At 41.3% G+C, this 18,437-nt stretch overlaps 2 protein-coding genes across 6 annotated transcripts in view; one reads left to right on the top strand and one right to left on the bottom strand.

The window, feature by feature from the left end:
* ak9 (adenylate kinase 9) overlaps positions 1-11,008 on the bottom strand; it is a 269,716-nt gene extending 258,708 nt beyond the window's left edge. The window contains exons 1-5 of the mRNA XM_043675331.1: positions 10,898-11,008; positions 4,821-4,952; positions 4,499-4,562; positions 4,357-4,409; positions 3,393-3,489 (exon numbers count right to left, since the gene is read on the bottom strand). Coding sequence (XP_043531266.1) covers positions 3,393-3,489; positions 4,357-4,409; positions 4,499-4,562; positions 4,821-4,952; positions 10,898-11,008 — 457 coding nt within the window. The remainder of the gene's footprint in view (positions 1-3,392; positions 3,490-4,356; positions 4,410-4,498; positions 4,563-4,820; positions 4,953-10,897) is intronic.
* The window catches only part of fig4a (FIG4 phosphoinositide 5-phosphatase a), a 118,472-nt gene continuing 110,752 nt past the window's right edge, over positions 10,718-18,437 (top strand). The window contains exon 1 of one of the 5 annotated variants that reach the window (XM_043687119.1): positions 10,718-11,530. The gene's annotated coding sequence lies outside the window, so the exon portion shown is untranslated. The remainder of the gene's footprint in view (positions 11,531-18,437) is intronic. The other 4 variants (XM_043687115.1, XM_043687116.1, XM_043687118.1 and 1 more) reach the window with 4 other exon arrangements.

Consider the following 18,437-nt stretch of genomic DNA (forward strand, 5'->3'; position numbering starts at 1 on the left):
TCGAACTCAGCACCGCCTTCCTAACCTGCAATCTTCTTCCCGACCTCTCCGCCCCCACTCCCGTCTGACCTATCACCCTCACCTTGACCTCTTTCCACCTATCACATTTCCGACGCCCCTCCCCCAAGTCCCTCCTCCCTACCTTTTATCTTAGCCTGCTGGACAAACTTTCCCCATTCCTGAAGAAGGGCTTATGCCCGAAACGTCGATTCTCTTGTTCCCTGGATGCTGCCTGACCTGCTGCGCTTTTCCAGCAACACATTTCCAGATATGAATAGGAGGGGTTTGGAGGGATATGGGCTGGGTGCTGGCAGTTGGGACTAGATTGAGTTGGGATATCTGGTTGGCATGGACAGGTTGTACATCTCTATGACTCTATAACTTTCAAAAGCTGACTGGGGGCAAAAGTTCGCAGGTAAAGGGACAGCTGGAAAATGGGAAGCCTTCAGAAATCTAATCTAATCTAATCATTAAATGAGATAACAAGAGTCCAGAGACAGTATATTCCTGTTAGGGCAAAAGGAAAGGCTGGTAGGTATAGGAAATGCTGGATGATTAAAGAAATGGAGGGTTTGGTTAAGAAAAAGAGGGAAGCATATGTCAGGTGTAGACGGGATAGATCGAGTGAATCCTTGGAAGAGTATAAAGGCAATAGGAGTATACTTAAGAGAGAAATCAGGAGGGCAAAAAGGAGAAATGATATAGCTTTGGCAAATAGAGTTAAGGAGAATCCAAAGAGTTTTTACAAATACATTAAGGACAAAAGGGTAACTGGGGAGAGAATAGAGCCCCTCAAAGGTCAGCAAGGCGGCCTTTTTGTGGAGCCACAGGAGATAGGGGAGATACTAAATGAGTATTTTGCATCAGTATTTACTGTGAAAAAGGACATGGAAGATATAGAATGTAGGGAAATAAATGGTGACATCTTGAAAAATATTACAGAGAAGGAAGTGCTGGATGTCTTGAAATACATAAAAGTGGATAAGTCCTCAGGAACTGATCAGGTGTTCCCTAGAACTCTGTGGGAAGCGAGAGAAGTGATTGCTGGGCCTCTTACTGAGATATTTGTATCATCGATAGTCACAGGGTGAGGTGCCGGAAGACTGCAGGTTGGCTAATGTGGTGCCACTGTTTAAGAAAGGTGGTAAGGACACGCCTGGGAACTATAGACCAGTGAGCCTGATGTCGATGGTGGGCAAGTTGTTAGAGGGAATCCTGAGGGACAGGATGTACATGTATTAGGAAAGGCAAGGATTGATTAGGGATAGTCACCATGGCTTTGTGCTTGGGAAATCATGTTTCACAAACTTGACTGAGGTTTTTGAAGAAGTAACAAAGAAGATTGATGAGCGCAAATGTGATCTATATGGAATTCAGTAAGGCATTTAACAAGATTCACCATGGGAGACTGGTTAGCAAGGTTCGATCTCATGGAATACAGGGAGAACTTGCCATTTGGATACAGAACTGACTCAAAGGTAGAAAACAGAGGGTGGTGGCAGAGGGTTGTTTTTCAGACTGGAGGCCTGTGACAAGCGGAGTGCCACAAGGAATGGTGCTGGGTCCACTACTTTTCATCATTTATATAAATGAATTGGATGTGTGCATAAGAGGTATAGTTAGTAAGTTTGCAGATGACACCAAAATTGGAGGTGTAGTGGACAGCGAAGAAGGGTACCTCAGATTACAATGTGATCTTGATCAGATGGGCCAATAGGCTGAGAAGTTGCAGATGGAGTTTAATTTACATAAATGTGAGGTGCCGCACTTTGGAAAATCAAACTTTAGCAAGACTGATACACTTAATGGTAAGGTCCTAGGGAGTGTTGCTGAACAAAGAGACCTTGGAATGCAGGTTCATAGCTCCTTGAAACAAAGCGTTTGGTATGCTTTCCTTTATTGATCAGAGTATTGAGTACAGGAATTGGGAGGTCATGGTGCGGCTGTACAGGACATTGGTTAGGCCACTGTTGGAATATTGCTTGCAATTCTGGTCTCCTTCCTATCGGAAAGATGTTGTGAAACTTGAAAGGGTTCAGAAAAGATTTACAAGGATGTTTCCAGGGTTGGAAGATTTGAGCTAATAGGAAGAGGTTGAATAGGCTAGGACTGTTTTCCCTGCAGAGTTAGAGGCTGAGGGGTGACCTTATAGAGGTTTATAAAATCATGAGGGACATGGATAGGATAAATAGACAAAGTTTTTTCACAGGGGTGGGGGAGTCCAGAACTAGAGGGCATAGGTTTAGGGTGATAGGGGAAAAACAGACCTAAGGAGCAACGTTTTCACACAGAGTGTGGTATGCGTATGGAATGATCTGCCAGAGGGAGTAGTGGAGATTTGTACAATTGCAACAGTTAAAAGGCATCTGGATGGGTATATGAATAGGAAGGGTTTGGAGGGATATGGGCTGGGTGCTGGCAGGTGGGATTGGTTTGGGATATCTGGTCGACATAGACAAGTTGGATTGAAAGGTCTGTTTCCATGCTGTACATCTGTATGACTCTAAATGTGGACCCATGCTCCAAATAAAATCTTGTGGTAATTAAAACAACAGTCTGTTATGCATCTCTATTTGTAGTTTTGGCTAGCTGTAAACCTTTATTTCTCAAAAGGCAAATCTGCATCTTAACACAAAATGAAGGTATCGAGGGAGTTTATTTATCCCCTGGCCAAAACCTCAGTCAGTCATAATCAAATCAAAAGTTAATTTTGTCCTCAGGAGATAAAAAAAACTGTTTTGTAGTCCTTGGAACAATCTTGAACTCCAGTTTTCTTTTTAAAAAGGTAGCATTTAAAATATAGCTGTAAAGACCTACAACAACATCATGGTAGTACTTGTATGACAATAATTTTACAAAATCTAAATAACATACTCAGGTTATGCTTATACAAGTTATTTCTGAAAGCAGAAAAACAAGTTATAACAACGTTAAAAGAATCCTGATTATGCAGCTTTGCTGTCAAGGTATCTTACCTGTTCATCAGTTTTTTGGGAGAAAATTTTCAACTTCCATTTCATACTTTGGAAAGTCAGAATGTTTAAAATCCTGAAGGATAACTTTGCAGATCTTGCAATTACTTCTATTGCACACATGTATTCTCACAACTTACTGGGGTTGTGCTCTTGAAATCAAGACTATTATTTCTGGACTCAATGGTGAGAGGGCAAAGATTTAAAAGGGACCTGAGAGGCAACGTTTTCACTCAGAGAGTGGAACATTTATGGAACGAGCTGCCAGAGATGGTGGAGGTTGGTATAGTTACAACATTTGAAAGGCATCTGGATAGGTACAATATATAGGAAAGGTACATAGGGATTTGAACGAAATGCTGTTTCTGTGCTGCATTCCTCTATGATTCTATGAATGCAAATACTTAATGTTATACTCACCTCTATGAGCAACCTCTGGAGAGCGGAGTTTGTCCAACATCAAGTTTATTATCAGTTCCTCATAAATGCTCTCACCCCTAAATAGGCATTCCTGAAACTAAAGGAATATTTGTAAAAATATACCAATTTTGAATCAAGTTCTTCAGGCCTTGTACACTTGCATTGCAGGATGCTTAATTTGATTTCAATACATTCAGTGTGAATGTTTTCTGGGGTGCATTTTTGTAAGAAGGAATGCATGTTAAAATGCAGATACACAACACAATATTTATTGGAGTTACAGGCAAAATAAAACTTGAGAAAATTTGTCAAAGGTGCAAATGTCAATGCAATTTTGCAGACAAATCTCTGGATTCAATTTTCAAATTAAAAATAAACACAAGCTGTGCAATTTGGATTTCTTTTAAAATCGATCCCACATCTTTTTTGGCCACTGCGATGAGGACAGTACTGGTACTACAAATGTCTGTACTCAGAGGTCTGGAACTCTGCAACTCCATCTGCAACTTCTCAGCCTATTGGCCCATCTGATCAAGATCACATTGTAATCTGAGGTACCCTTCTTCGCTGTCCACTACACCTCCAATCTGTACAGAGGTCTGGAGCAAGAACAGTAGGATATTAACTCACTGATGGAGCTCTGTGGACATAGGTCGGCAAAGACAAACTGACTCAAATCATATTCTACAATAGTATTTATGAAATGGAATCACTCATTGGAAAATCTTGATAATTGTCAATACCTATTTGCATTAGGAGTGTTTTGGTTAAATAATAAACATAAATTTTTCAGTTTTACCTTACTGTTTAAAACAATATTGAGGTTCTGTGAGAGTCAATTTCATTTAGCCATTATATCACAGCTTCACATGAAGAATGTATTTGGAACAATTTACCTTCTAAGAAAAGTTACATTACTCTTAAAAAAATGTTCTCTATTTCTTTCCAGCAAATATTTCTTTACCTGTTTCCCAATTTCTGTGTTTGCATCCATGTTTTCTTGTATAAGTTGGTGAGCTAAAATCAGAAGGCGCAAATACATGTTACATTAAATACTTTAAAAAATAAGGATATCATCGCAATGCAATTTTTAATCTCATACTTACGTTCAACTAATACCGAGTTCCATGCCTGTGCTAAGCTTTTACCTAAGGTTTTTTTCCCAACAGACTGCAAATAAAAAATCATTCATTAGTTTTAGAATTGGTTGATTTCTAAATATTAAATTCACACAAGTTATTAGATCGTTAAAAACCTTGGATAAGTAACTTGAATAATATTGGAATACAGATGACTTGATTATACATATCTGCAATACTTTGTTGTAACACCCATTTCTAAAGCAAAAAGCATTAGTAAAATTATTGCAGTGGAAATATATTTTCAAGTGATGCTCAATACTACATTAATAAGATTATAATTGCTTACTGGTTTTCCCACAATTAAGAAACATGTTGGTTTTGACAGCAAAACTTTTCTCTCGACTTCATCTTCATCAAGGATATCTGCAAAGACTAGCGGTTTCTTTATACGTTTTCTGGATTCCTCGTCATCAACCACCTGTTAAAAGATTAAATATTAAATAATCTCTGATCATGTACTCTGATTAAATAAAGATTAAACTAAAAGATTAAATAATCTCTGATTATGTGAGGAGTTTGTTCTCATGCATGGCTTTAATTTTACTGTTCCTTCACCCATATCAAATGGAAGGAGATAGTTCCTGATTTCTAGTTCCTCTAAAGAAGGAGTATATATTTTTACACATCCAATATCACAAGCTGGATTCTAGTGATGTACCTATCGTTTGAAATGTTCAAACTATTAAAAATTTATCAGTTAACCATTTATATATTAACAGGTGTGTTGACTAAAAGTTAAGTGCCGATACATTCCTCTCAAATTTGTAGTTTAAATATTCTTATTGAAGATGGATGAACCAGGAGATCCATTGCTTACTGAGGTACTGACGTGACACCTTTACTGGAAATTCAGATGCGACCTCGGTAAGGCCGTTAGACACGCCAAGAGGCAATATCAGACTAAGCTATAGACCTAAATTAACCACGCGGAAACCAGCCATTTGTGGCAAGGTCTACACGACATCATGGGCTACAAAGTGAAGCAAAACAGAATAGCGAACAAAAATACATCTCTCTCTGACACGCTCAATGTATTTATGCTCAGTTCAACCAGGTGCAATGGTGTCACCTGCCCAGACAGCCTTGGATATACCTGTTCCCTCAGTCACCACTGCAGACGTCAGATCGGCCTTTAATGAAAATGGCTGGCCCAGATGGAGTCACCTCCTGTGCACTCAGAATCTGTGAGGAATGGCTAGCGGGAGTACTCACTGATATCTTTAACTTCTCCTTATCACAACCTGAAGTTTCCATTTTCTTCAAGGCCACCATCATCCTGGTACTAGAGAAAACTCATGCAGTGTGCTCGAATGACTATCGTCCAGTGGCTCTGACTTCCATAATTATAAGGTGCTTCGAGAGGTTAGTTCTGGCTCATATCAACTCTAGCCTCCCAGTCTGCCGTGATTCCTTGAAATTCGTCTACCATTGCGATAGGTCCCACAGCAGATGCCATCTCCCTGGCCCTACCCTCATCCCTGGAACATCAGGATACCAAAGATACCTATGTCAACTCCTACGTATTGACTACAGTTCCACCTTCAACGCTATAATTCCAATCAAACTAATGTCCAAACGCAGAGGTCTATCCTCCACAACTGGACTCTTGACTTCCTGATCCACAGACTGCGATCAGTGAGGATAGGCAACAACACCTCTTCCACAACAATCCCTAACACTGGCGTCTTTCTATACTCCCTGCACACGCATGACAAATTTTGTCCTCACTCTATTTACATGTTCACTGATGGAGCCGGATCTCAAACAATGATGAGACAGAATACAGGAAAGAGATAGCCAACTTGGTGGCGTGATGTAAAAATAACAATCTCTCCCTCAATATCAGCAAAAGAGCTGATCATTGATTTCAGGAAGCAAGGTGGAGGACATGCTTCATCTACATTAATAGTGCTAAGGCGGAGTTGGTTGAGCACATCATGTTCCTAGGAGTGATGATCACCAATAATCTGTCCTGGTCCATTCATGTTGATGCAACGATCAAAAACGCTTAACAACAAATGCCTCTACTTCCTCAGGAGGCTAAGGAAATTTGGCATGCCCATTAAGCGTTTTATAGATGCACTAAAGAAAGCATTCTATCCAGATGCATTTATGGTTTGGTATGGCAATGCTCTTCCCAGGACCATAAGAAACTACAGAGAGTTATGAACACAGCCCAGTCCATCATGCAAGCCAACTTTCCATCCATTGACTCTATCTATACTTTTTGCTGCCTTGAAAGGCAATTAACATAATCAAAGACCTCTCCCACCCCAGTTATAATCTCTTTCAAACTCTTCCGTTGGGCAGAAGATACAAAAGCTTAAACACACATACCAACAGATTAAAGAACAGCTTCTCCCCCACTGTTATTAGACTGCTGAATGGACCTCTCAAATTTTAAATTCAGTGTTGATTTCGCTGTTTGTGCACCTTCTCTGCAGCCATAAAATTGTATTCTTTGCTCTGTTCTATTAGCCTATGCACTTTGTATGGCATCATCTATCTGTACTGCATGTAAAACCAAATGTTTCATTGTACCTATGTACATGTGACAATAATAAAGCAAGCCAAAGATTAAAAAGTGCAACGGGTAAATCTACAGGAACAACTACAACAACATAAGCATATGGAATATACCATCTGGAAATGTGGTGGAGGCAGGTTCAATTGAGGCATTCAAGAGTGCATTGGATGTTTACTTAAACAAAAATAATGTGCAAGGGTATGGGGGAAAAGGAGGAGATTGTCACTTGGCAATGATGATCATTTGAAGAGCTGGTGCAAGCTTGATGGGTCGGATGGCCTCTGTCTGTACCTTACCACTTCTGTGATTCTATGATTGCTAATGCTTGTACAAAAAAAGTCACATAGCTGTTTTAAGTGTTAGTGGTAACATATTAATGGCAGGACCAATACTTATCAATTAGCTGTTTGGTATTTTACATCTCTACATGATACACTATCATTGTCTGAATCTGTACTCATGGAATTTATGAACTGAGCAACTCATGCAATTTTTATCAGCTTTCATGAGAACATGTGAGTCTAAGCGGATGGGATCGCCATCCCTTCTATATCCAGCTTTCACTAACATCTTTGTTGGTTTCCACAGGAAGCACTTCATTGATGGAATGTCCTTGAACCTCCTACACTTTCTGAGACATAGATGATACATTTGCTATAACTGTACCAACAGGTGCACTGAAGAATTTATTGCTTTCATGGATTCTATCATTTTGTAATCTAATCTAATCTAATCTAATTTGAATTGGAGTAGTCAATCGAGTTCCCTTTCCTCAATGTGCAAGTTATAAAATCTTCAGTTGTTCACAATATCAGCAACCTCATAAATAGGGCCCATGTCTTTTGCTCACAGTGCAAGTTTAATCCTTCTGTAGAGCACATCTCAGCTACTGTGCAGGAAATGGCTACCCTGATTCGTTCATTGCCTGCTGTATACCTCAAATAACCTTGGGAGGATAGTTTGTCTCAAATACTGAAGCAACTGATGAAATTAGCAACTTCATGCTTAGTCACTGGGGACACCCACCCAAAATGACTGGATGTGCACAGAGTTCATTTGTCAAACACTGGGATGATGACAGAAAAGCTGCACACATCTTTTGCGATACATAGTCTCCCGATGTGTTGGTCACAGATAACGGGCCATTGTTTACCAGTAGAGAACATGAGTATTAAGTTGAATAATATTTGTCACATAAGGATGGCTCCAAACCATCCATCATCCAATGGTCTAGCAGAAAGAGCAGTCCAAACTTTGAAGGCAGGCTTGAAGAAACAACCAACAGCTTCACTGGATAACAAACTGTCCCAGTTCCTAGTTGATTATTAGTCCATCCCTCATGTAATTACAGGAATAGCTCTAGCAGTCTTGCTAATGGTGAGAAGACTCCGTACCAGGTTAAATCTGATCTTTCTGGATTTGGGGTGTGTAAATCGCCATTGGCAAATGCCAATGTTGAACACAAGACTCTGTTAAGCGAGAGATAGTTTACTTCAGGAAACAAGGTTTGGTGCAGAAACCACAGAAATGGTTCTGCATGAGTAAAGGGTATGGTCAACACGATGTAAAGTCCAGTGATGTATTAAGTTCAAGTAGGTGCAATGGTCCTGAACAAACACATGGACCATATGAAAGATGTAAAGCATACCAAAGAATTAACTTGCCTTCAAAAGGGTGCATTGAAGGTACAGTGAATTAATTAATAGGATCAAAGAGCTCTCTTATGGTAAAGACACTTGTTTTATCATGAAAGCTTTGGTTAATTAATCCCTTCAGCCCTCTGTCCTATGCAGATCTTTCATTCTGCTCTTCCTTTTCCCTTCCTCTTTTCACTTGCTCAAAAAAAAATTATTCCATTTTAAATTTTCCTCAGACTGTTGAAAGGACCTAAAATGTTAATGATATTACCAAATACTTCTTGGCCTGCTGAATATTTTAGCATGTTCTAATTTTTTTCAGACTTTCAGCATCTGCAGTATTTTGATTTTGTGTTCAGGAGTGATACTATTGGAGTTTCGAAGATTGAAAGGTGATCTTGCCAAAACACATGTTGTTCCCCATCTGAAGTCCAGAACACAAGGAAAGTCTTAACATAAGGAAACATTTGGCACTAAGATTAGGAGCAGTTTCTTCACACATACAATTATGAACCTTAGGAATTGACTGTTCGGAATTCTCAATCAGATTGCTATAAGACCATAAGACCATAAGACATAGGAGTGGAAGTAAGGCCATTCGGCCCATCAAGTCCACTCCGCCATTCAATCATGGCTGATGCGCATTTCAGCTCCACTTACCAGCGTTCTCCCCGTAGCCCTTAATTCCTCGAGACAACAAGAATCTATCAATCTCGGCCTTGAAGACATTTAGCGTCCCGGCTTCCACTGCACTCCGTGGCAATGAATTCCACAGGCCCACCACTCTCTGGCTGAAGAAATGCCTCCGCATTTCTGTTCTGAAATGACCCCCTCTAATTCTAAGGCTGTGTCCACGGGTCCTAGTCTCCTCGTTTAACTGAAACAATTTCCTAGCATCCACCTTTTCCAAGCCATGTATTATTTTGTACGTCTCTATTAAGTCTCCCCTTAATCTTCTAAACTCCAACGAATACAATCCCAGTATCCTCAGCCGTTCCTCATATGTTAGACCTGTCATTCCAGGGATCATCCGTGTGAATCTCCGCTATAAGTGTTCTGTCACTGAGTATGTTAAAGTGTGACATTGATATATTTTTGTTTTTTTACGGGAATCAGGGAATATGTACATTGAGCAGAAACATGTGGTTGCATTTGAGGATCACTTAATTAGAATCATAGAGTCACAGAGTTGTACAGAACAGAAACAGAACTTTCGGTTCAACTCATCCATGTTCTTCATGAATGGCTGAGCAAACATGAAGGACCAGATAGCCTTTCAACTCTCCAGGTTCCATGCTCTACTGTGTAAAACAATCATTTTTAAAAATCAAAAATGTGGGTGAAAACATTGTCGCAAATTCACAATTCAATCAAACATATGAACCTTAAACAAGAGTAGGCCACTTGGCCTTTCCAGCACATTCTACTATTCAAGAGTTCACAGTTGATCTGATTTTACCTTCAACTCTATGTTCCTGCATATCCGTAGATGCTTTCATCTCCTTGATAATCAAGACTATCTACTCCAGCTTTAAAAATAAATATTTTGCATCCTCTGCCTTTTAAAGACAGGAATAAGATTCTCAAGACTCCAAATTACATTTGCTACTTAAGATGTTCCTTGTAATTTCACTCACAACTTTTACTTCCATCATTTTGGCTAGCATCCTTTGAAAACACTTAAGTTTTCACCAAGGTACTCAAATGTTTTCCTCTTCAATTTGCTAACAGCTTTCCGCGACAATTAACTCGTTCAGATGCAATACGCAAGACCTACAACTTACATTCAATTCATGCAACAATAAATCTTACAATTATATCGTGGGATTACTATTGCATTTTACGTATGTTGACTTTTATTTTGCTAAATCACTCGATCACTATTACCTGTCTCATGGTTCGTGTTGCAGTGATTTTGAGTCAGTAACTATAGAAACACTGGCACTGGGCTGCGAGAAGGGCTAGGGCGCGTGCGCATAGTGCTCTCTGGGACCTGTAGTTCTGCGCTGGCTTTCCGGATTCACAGCTTCCCTTTATTATTTCGAATCATTGTTTTTGTAATTTTCACATTGGTTAACTTCAGATTGCCCTTTCCACCGGGCCGATGATATTGGGGAGCTATGCTCCGTATAGGGAGTTAAATGCCCCATTCTGCTCACGTAAAATTGCGTGATTTTTTTTAAAAATCGCGTTTCGTACCTGGCAGAAGTCTGTCTCTTCGGCGAACGGTAAGATCGTCAGTTCCTCATAAAGGTTTATTCCGGATTCCAGGCTTTCGCTACTTCCCCATAAAACATTGACGGTTTTCATCGTGCGTAGTGTTGCAACTTATTATTATCGGTAGGAAGTCTCCTGGAGGTGAAGATCTTGAATTTCCATTCCGTTAAAGGATTAACTTGTAAATCAGCTGACTCGACTAGGGGGAAGCGGAGAACGCGAGAGAGAGAGACTGTGCCGGATCTTTGGATATCAGTTAAGATCCTGAGTAATTATTGTTTGGGATACTCGCAGTTTCTGTTCGAGAGATTCCTCTCGCTGTGACCGATTTATTTTGCTTTCTCCCGCTGCTTCCCTTCTGTCTGCGGATAAATCAGACGCCGGCGCCGCCTCTTCTCGTCGCCGAAGGGGCTCCGGCCGCAACCGTTGACGGTTTGACAGCGCGTGAGTTTTCAAAGCCTGCGCTCGAGCAGCGGCACCCACCCGGGCGGGATCCGGGGATGGGGGAGACATCCTGGAACAATCACCCTAAACACCAACGTTATTCGTCCAGCTTTCCTCTTCCACCTCTCAACACTGAGACCTAAGGGGCAACTTTTTCACGCAGAGGGTGGTGTGAGTATGGAATGAGCTGGCAGAAGAAGTGGTGGAGGCTGATACAATTGCAACATTTAAAAGGCATCTGGATGGGTATATGAATAGGAAGGGTTTGGAGGGATATGTTGGGTGCTGGCAGGTGGGACTAGGTTGCGTTGGGATATTTGGTTGGCATGGAAGGGTTGGACCGAAGGGTCTATTTTTCCGTGCTGTACATCTCTATGACTGACAGTGACACGCAGTTAACAACACAATTAGTGGGCATTTAAGCATCCGCCAACCTGATCCTTTCCCTTTCTCCTTTATGTGGGTATTTACCTAATTTTCCTTTCTAGTGCCGTTCACTTCAGTATCTCTGTTATTAGGCAAATGGAGATTGCTAAGGCCACTCAGTTTGGTAGTAAGGATGGAGAAGTTTATTTTTGGGGAAAGGCCTAGCTGAAAATTGTGTAGAGAAAAAGTTTATTATCATGTGTACTTTTACATGGAAAAATACAGTGAAAAGTTTTATAAGTTGCCACACCATGATGCTTATATTAATGACAAAAGTTACACAAAATAATTCTCCTTTTTTTTAAAGACAAAGTTCACCACATTTCAGCTAATGGCTCCTGGGGCTCAGGGAAAGCTAATTTAAGGAATAATGGAGGATTCTGAAGACACAGCCAGGATAAGACTGCCATTCTGACATTAAAAAAATAACCAGGACAGGGTGTTTGCACTCCCTGTTTAGTTTTCTGGAAAAAAAAGAAAAAATAAGACTGGCATTCTGGAACAAGAATGCTGGGATGAGAACACGATACCAGGTTGCAGGAAGCCACCTTGTTGTTGGGCCGGGAGAAGCCTCCTCTTCCCGATCTGACACTCTTCCAAATGCTGCCCTGATCTTCCATTCATTCCTTTTGCTGATGCTTCTGCTCCTTCAGGCACTTGGGCCTACTTGTGAACCTGGAGCCTCAGTTTATTCTGAGAATCCAGGCTGGGGGAGTCAGCCCAGCACCTGCTACTTGCTCGATGGAAGAGTCTGGGCTGGGGTGGAACTGTGTCGAGCTCAGTTATGGGCGGCACGGTGGCACAGTGGTTAGCACTGCTGCCTCACAGCGCCAGAGACCCGGGCTCCGGGTGCTCCGGTTTCCTCCCACAGTCCAAAGATGTGCAGGCCAGGTGAATTGGCCGTGCTAAATTGCCCATAGTGTTAGGTAAGGGGTAAATGTAGGGGTATGGGTGGTTTGCGCTTCGGCGGGTCGGTGTAGACTTGTTGGGCCGAAGGGCCTGTTTCCACACTGTAAATAATCTAATCTAATCTAAGCTAGTTGCTGCTGGAAGCTATGTCCTTCACCTGCCACTCTTCAGGCTTTAAAGAAAAGGGGGGGGAAAAAAGAGCAAAAGGAAAAAAAAGAAAAAGTCAACAGGAGTGGAAGATCCCTGCTCCCCTACTCTGCTGTCATCATGGATCTTGAATGTATTTTGATGACTAGAGGGAGTTGGATCTGCTAAGTCTTGGAGAGCGGAACGGTAGCCCTTAGTAGGATGCCAGTTAAGGAAGGTAACATCTCGGATTTCATTTCAAAGGGGTTGAGAAGAAGAATAGATCAATGATATATTTGCAAAGGAGAAACCACTTTGCCCGAAACGTCGATAGATAAGAAGGCGTTTGGTATGATTTCCTTTATTGGAGAGTGCATTGAGTGGAGGAGTTGGAGGTCATGTTGTGGTTGTACAGAAAATTGGTGAGGCTGCTTTTGGAATATTGTGTGCAGTTCTGGCTTCCCTCCTATTGGAAGGATGTTGTGAAACTTGAAAGGGTTCACAAAAGATTTATAAGCATGTTGCCAGGGTTGACCGGTTTGAGCTACAGGGAGAGGGTGAATAGGGGTAAATGTAGGGCTGTTTTTCCTGGAGTGTCGGAGGCTAAGGGGTGACCTTATAGAGATTTATAAAATCCTGAGGGGCATGGATAAGGTAAATAGACAAGGTCTTTTATTTGGGGTGGGGTAGTCCAGAACTGGAGGGCATAGGTTTAGAGTGAGTGGGGAAAGATATAAAAGGGACCTAAGGGTCATGCAGAGGGGCTGCATGTATGGAATGCGCTGCCAGAGGAAGTGGTAGAGGCTGGTACAATTACAACATTTAAAAGGCACCTGGATGAGTATATGAATAGGACGAGTTTAGAGGGATATGGGCCAAATGCAGGAAAATGGGACTAGATTAGGTAAGGATATCTGGTCAGAATGGACTAGTTGGACCAAAGGGTCTCTTTCCATGCTGTATGTCTCAATGATTCAATGACTGTAAGTATTGGAGCGACAGCAGGTAAATTAGTCACTCCATCATTCTTAACTTTTGACCTGTGTGTTTACTGTATTTATATGGCTGAAACAACATACAGAATGCTGGAGAAACTCAGCACACCTGGTAGCATCTGTGGAGAGAGAAACAGAGTAAATGATTTGAGTCAGAACTGGTTTATGATTGGTCCAATTCGGTTTGTTGTCAGTGGTAACTCCCAGAATGTGAATCGAAGGAAATCTAGCAAATGTATTGCTGTTGAACATCAAGGAGAGATCACTGAATTTTCACTTGTTGGAGCTGATCATTGCCTGGCAATTATGTTTGACTGTTACTTGCCACTTAACAGCCCAAGCTGATATATCAACCTGGTCTTGATTCACATGGACACTGACTGCTTCAGAAACTTGAAAGCAGTGAATGATGCTGAATAATGTGCAATGATCAGCAAATTTCACCACTTCTCACCTCCATTTAAGGAAGATTGTCGATGAAGCAGCTGTGCTTGATTTGGCATAGGACAGTATGCTGAGAAACTTCTACAGTCCTGTTCTAGGACAAAGTTGATTGATCTCTAATGACCACAAGCATCTTCCTTTGAGCAAAGTATGACTCCAATTTGTAGAGTTTTTGCCCTAATTCTGATTAACTCCAGTTTGCTAGGGCTCCTTGATTCCATAAGTCTTTCAAATGCAGCCTCGATGTCAAGTGCAATCACTTACAATTGCAGTTCCACTCTTGTTTGTACCATTGCTGTGATGAGGTTAGGAACCAAGTGATAATGATGAAATCCAAACTGAGTACCAGTGAGACAGTTATCACCAAACAGTGTTACTTAATAGTAATAGCCACAGCTTGAGTAATACCTTTTATGAATTACTCTTTTTGGGTCAGTTACAGATTAAAAACAATTTTAAATGTTAGCAAATTGAGCTGTACGGTTAAATCATTGCGTACCCATTTGTATCTCTAAGAAAAGACACTAAATATTACGTTTCATCAATTGCCCTCCTCTCCTATTTTCCTTTCTTTATGGAAGGAAAGAGTAGCACTCTGTCCACGTAAAGTTAACCATATTGCACAGAACTGTACTGTTTGCTCACAGCTTTTTTTATTGACAAATCTTATAAATGTTTTATTTTTGAGCGGACCTTAATATGAACAATGTGGATGTTGTGTTTACTAAGGTAAAACAGCAGTACTTCAGAAATACTTCAGTAGCTGTGAGGTGCTTTGAAATGTTCTAAAGTTTAGCTCATGCTACTGTAAACATAAATCCTGTTAATTCCAACCATGCTTTGGTACGCTCTTGGATGTTTACTGATGTGCAGTTTGCCTTGGCAGAGGTATTATCAGTGTAATGTGTACATCAATGAATCCCTTATTCCAATCACAGGATTCTTTCAAAATCTTTAAATAATATTCAAGAGGCTTGACACCATCAAGAACAAAGCAGGCCATTCGATTTGCAACCTATGCACCACCTTCAACATTTACTGCCTTCACCATTGTCACACAGACAATGTTTTGCACCATCTACAAGAGACACTGCAGTAACCCAGGGAAGCTCTTTTGATAGCACCTTCCAAACCTGCATTTTCTACCAGAAGGACAATGGAAGTGGATGCATGGAAACCCCACCATGTGCAACTTCCCTTTCACAACACCACCCTGACCAAGAACGATATATTTCTGTGCCATCACTAGCACTGGATCAAAATCTTGTTGCTTCTTTCTAACATGACGACTGAGAGTGTCCCTAAACACCAAAGACTGAAGCAGTTCAAGAACATCACTTGCCATAATTTTCTTGAGGATAATTCAACTTGAGAATACCCTCCAACATCTTGTGTGGCACTAACACCTTCTAAATGGAATAGACTTTGACCAGATCTGGCACTTTGACACTGGGCATTTTGAGTTGTGAGCCAGAAGAAACCAAATTGTACTCTGACCTCATGGCCCAGAATATTCCCCCACTCTACCACTACTATCAAGCCATGGGATTGACCTTGCTTCAATGAACTATGCAGGTGGGCATTACAGGAGAAATGCCTGGAATGTCTAAAAATGAGGTGCCAACCTGATGAAGGTAGGACTGCTGTGTTCCAAACAACACAAGCACCAAGTGAGATATAAAGTTAAGCAATTTTACAATCATCTGATCAGATTTAAGTACTGTGGTACTGCCACATCTGGATGAGAATGGTGATGAAAAAATTAAACAACTCACTTGGGAAGGAAGCTCCACAAATATCGAGATTAGAATGGTGCTAGAAAACACAGCAGATCAGGCAGCATCTGAGGAGCAGGAAAATTGGCGTTTCAGGCTCACAACAACTCAAAATGCCCAATGTCAAGGTGCCTGATCTATTCCTGATTGAAGGGCTTTTGCCCAAAACGTCGATTTTCCTGCTCCTTGGATGCTGCCTGACCTGCTGTGCTTTTCCAGCACCACTCTAATCTAGACTCTGGTTTCCAGCATCTGCAGTCCTTGTTTTTACCTAGCTCCATAAATATGCCCATCCTCAATGATGGGGAACCCAGCAAATCACTAAAAGTGAGTGCTTCTGCCACTAGTCTTAAGCCAGAAATGCTGAATGGATGATTCATCTCTGCCTCTTACACAGGTCCCCAGCAAATCAGATGCCAGTTTTCCACCAGTTCGATTTACTCCACGTGCTATCAAGAAATAGCTGGAGGCACTGAATAGTTCAAAGGCTTTTCACAATCTTGGCAGTGGTACAGAAAACTTGTGTTCAAGAATTTTCCACACACCTCGTCAAGCTGTTCCAGTAGAGATACAACACTTTCATCTACCTAGAAATGTACACACAAAGCAAAATAAATTCAGTTCTGCCAATTATGACTCCATCAATCTACTCTCCATTATAAGTAACATAATGGAAGCTGTTAGCAGTATTTGCTTAGCAATAACCTGCTCACTGACACTCAGTTTGGGTTCCCCCAGGATCATTCAATTTCTGACATCATTATAGCATTGGATAAAAATGGACAAAAGAGCTGAATTCCAGTGGTGAGGTGAGATCACTGAGTGGGGGTCCAAGTAACCTTAGCAAAACTGAAGTCAGGGGGAAAACTATCCATTGTCATTCTTGGCACAAAGGAAGATGGTTGCGGTGGTTGGAGGTCGATCTCTGCAGGAGTTCCTCAAGATAGATATTTTTTTTAAATCCACTTCAGAGGTGTTACTAAGCACCTGTTCTGGAGTAGGTGAGACTTGACCCTGAGCCTCCTGACTCTGGGATAGGGACACTACCACCATGCCACAGAAGTCCACAGTTCCTCAGGATAGTGTCACCAACCCAATAATCTTCAGTTGCTTTATCAATGGCATATATTTTCTCCAAAATAAAGGTCAGAAGTGGGATCTGCACTGCATGGACAATGTCTAGCATCATTCACAGTTCCTTGGATACTCAAGTAGTGCTTGTTCAAATGCAACAATATTTGGACATTGTCCAGGTTTGGGATGACAAGTTGCAAGCAATCATGCCATATGTGCCAGGCAATGACCATCTCCAGCAAGAGAAAATCTAACCATCATCTCCTGACATTCAGCGACATTACCATCACTGAATCCTCCACTATCAACAATCCGCAAATCACTGTTGATGAGAAACTGAACTGGACTATCCATATAAACCATTATGACTTCAGTTCAGGGGATGGGAGTCTTGTAGAAAGTCACTTGTTTCCTAACTCCAAAGGCATCCATTATTTACAAGGCACAAGTCCGAACTGCTGGTGTACTACACGTTTGCCTGGGAAGTTAGCATTCAGGCACTTTACCTGAATGCTCGTAGCATCCGTAACAAAGCAGATGAACTAATGGCACAGATCATCGTGAATGATTATGATGTGGTAGGCATCACAGAGACGTGGTTGCAGGGGGTCAGGACTGTCAGTTAAACATCCAAGGATTTTCAACTTATCGACAAGACAGAGAGGCGGGCAGAGGGGGCGGGGTTGCCTTGTTAGTTAAGAACAAAATTAAATCTATGGCACTGAATGACATAGCGTCGGATGATGTGGAGTCTGTGTGGATGGAATTGAGGAAACACAAAGGCAAAAAAACCATAATGGAAGTTATGTACAGACCTCCTAACAGTAGTCGGGACCAGGGGCGCAACATGTACCGGGAGTTAGAGAAGGCATGTCAGAAAGGCAAGGTCACGGTGATCATGGGAGACTTCAATATGCAGGTGTACTAGGTAAGTAATGTTGCCAATGGATCCAAAGAAAGGGTTTCATGGAATGTTTACAGGATGGCTTTTTGGAACAGCTCGTCATGGAGCCCACAAGGGAGCAGGCTATTCTGGACCTAGTGCTATATAATGAACCGGACATTATAAAAAAATCTTTAAGTAAGGGAACACTTAGGAAGCAGCGATCATAATATGGTAGAGTTCAGTCTGCAGTTTGAAAGAGAGAAGGCAAAATCGGATTTAATGGTGTTACAGTTAAATAAAGGTAATTATGAGGGCATGAGAGAGGAGCTGACGAAAATAGACTGGAAGCAGAGCCTAGCAGGGAAGACAGTAGAGCAAAAATGGCAGGAGTTTGTGGGTAAAATTGAGGACACTGTACAGAGGTTCATCCCCAAGAAAAGAAA

Source organism: Chiloscyllium plagiosum, chromosome 3 (genome assembly GCF_004010195.1).
Source record: "Chiloscyllium plagiosum isolate BGI_BamShark_2017 chromosome 3, ASM401019v2, whole genome shotgun sequence".
NCBI lineage: Eukaryota > Metazoa > Chordata > Chondrichthyes > Orectolobiformes > Hemiscylliidae > Chiloscyllium > Chiloscyllium plagiosum.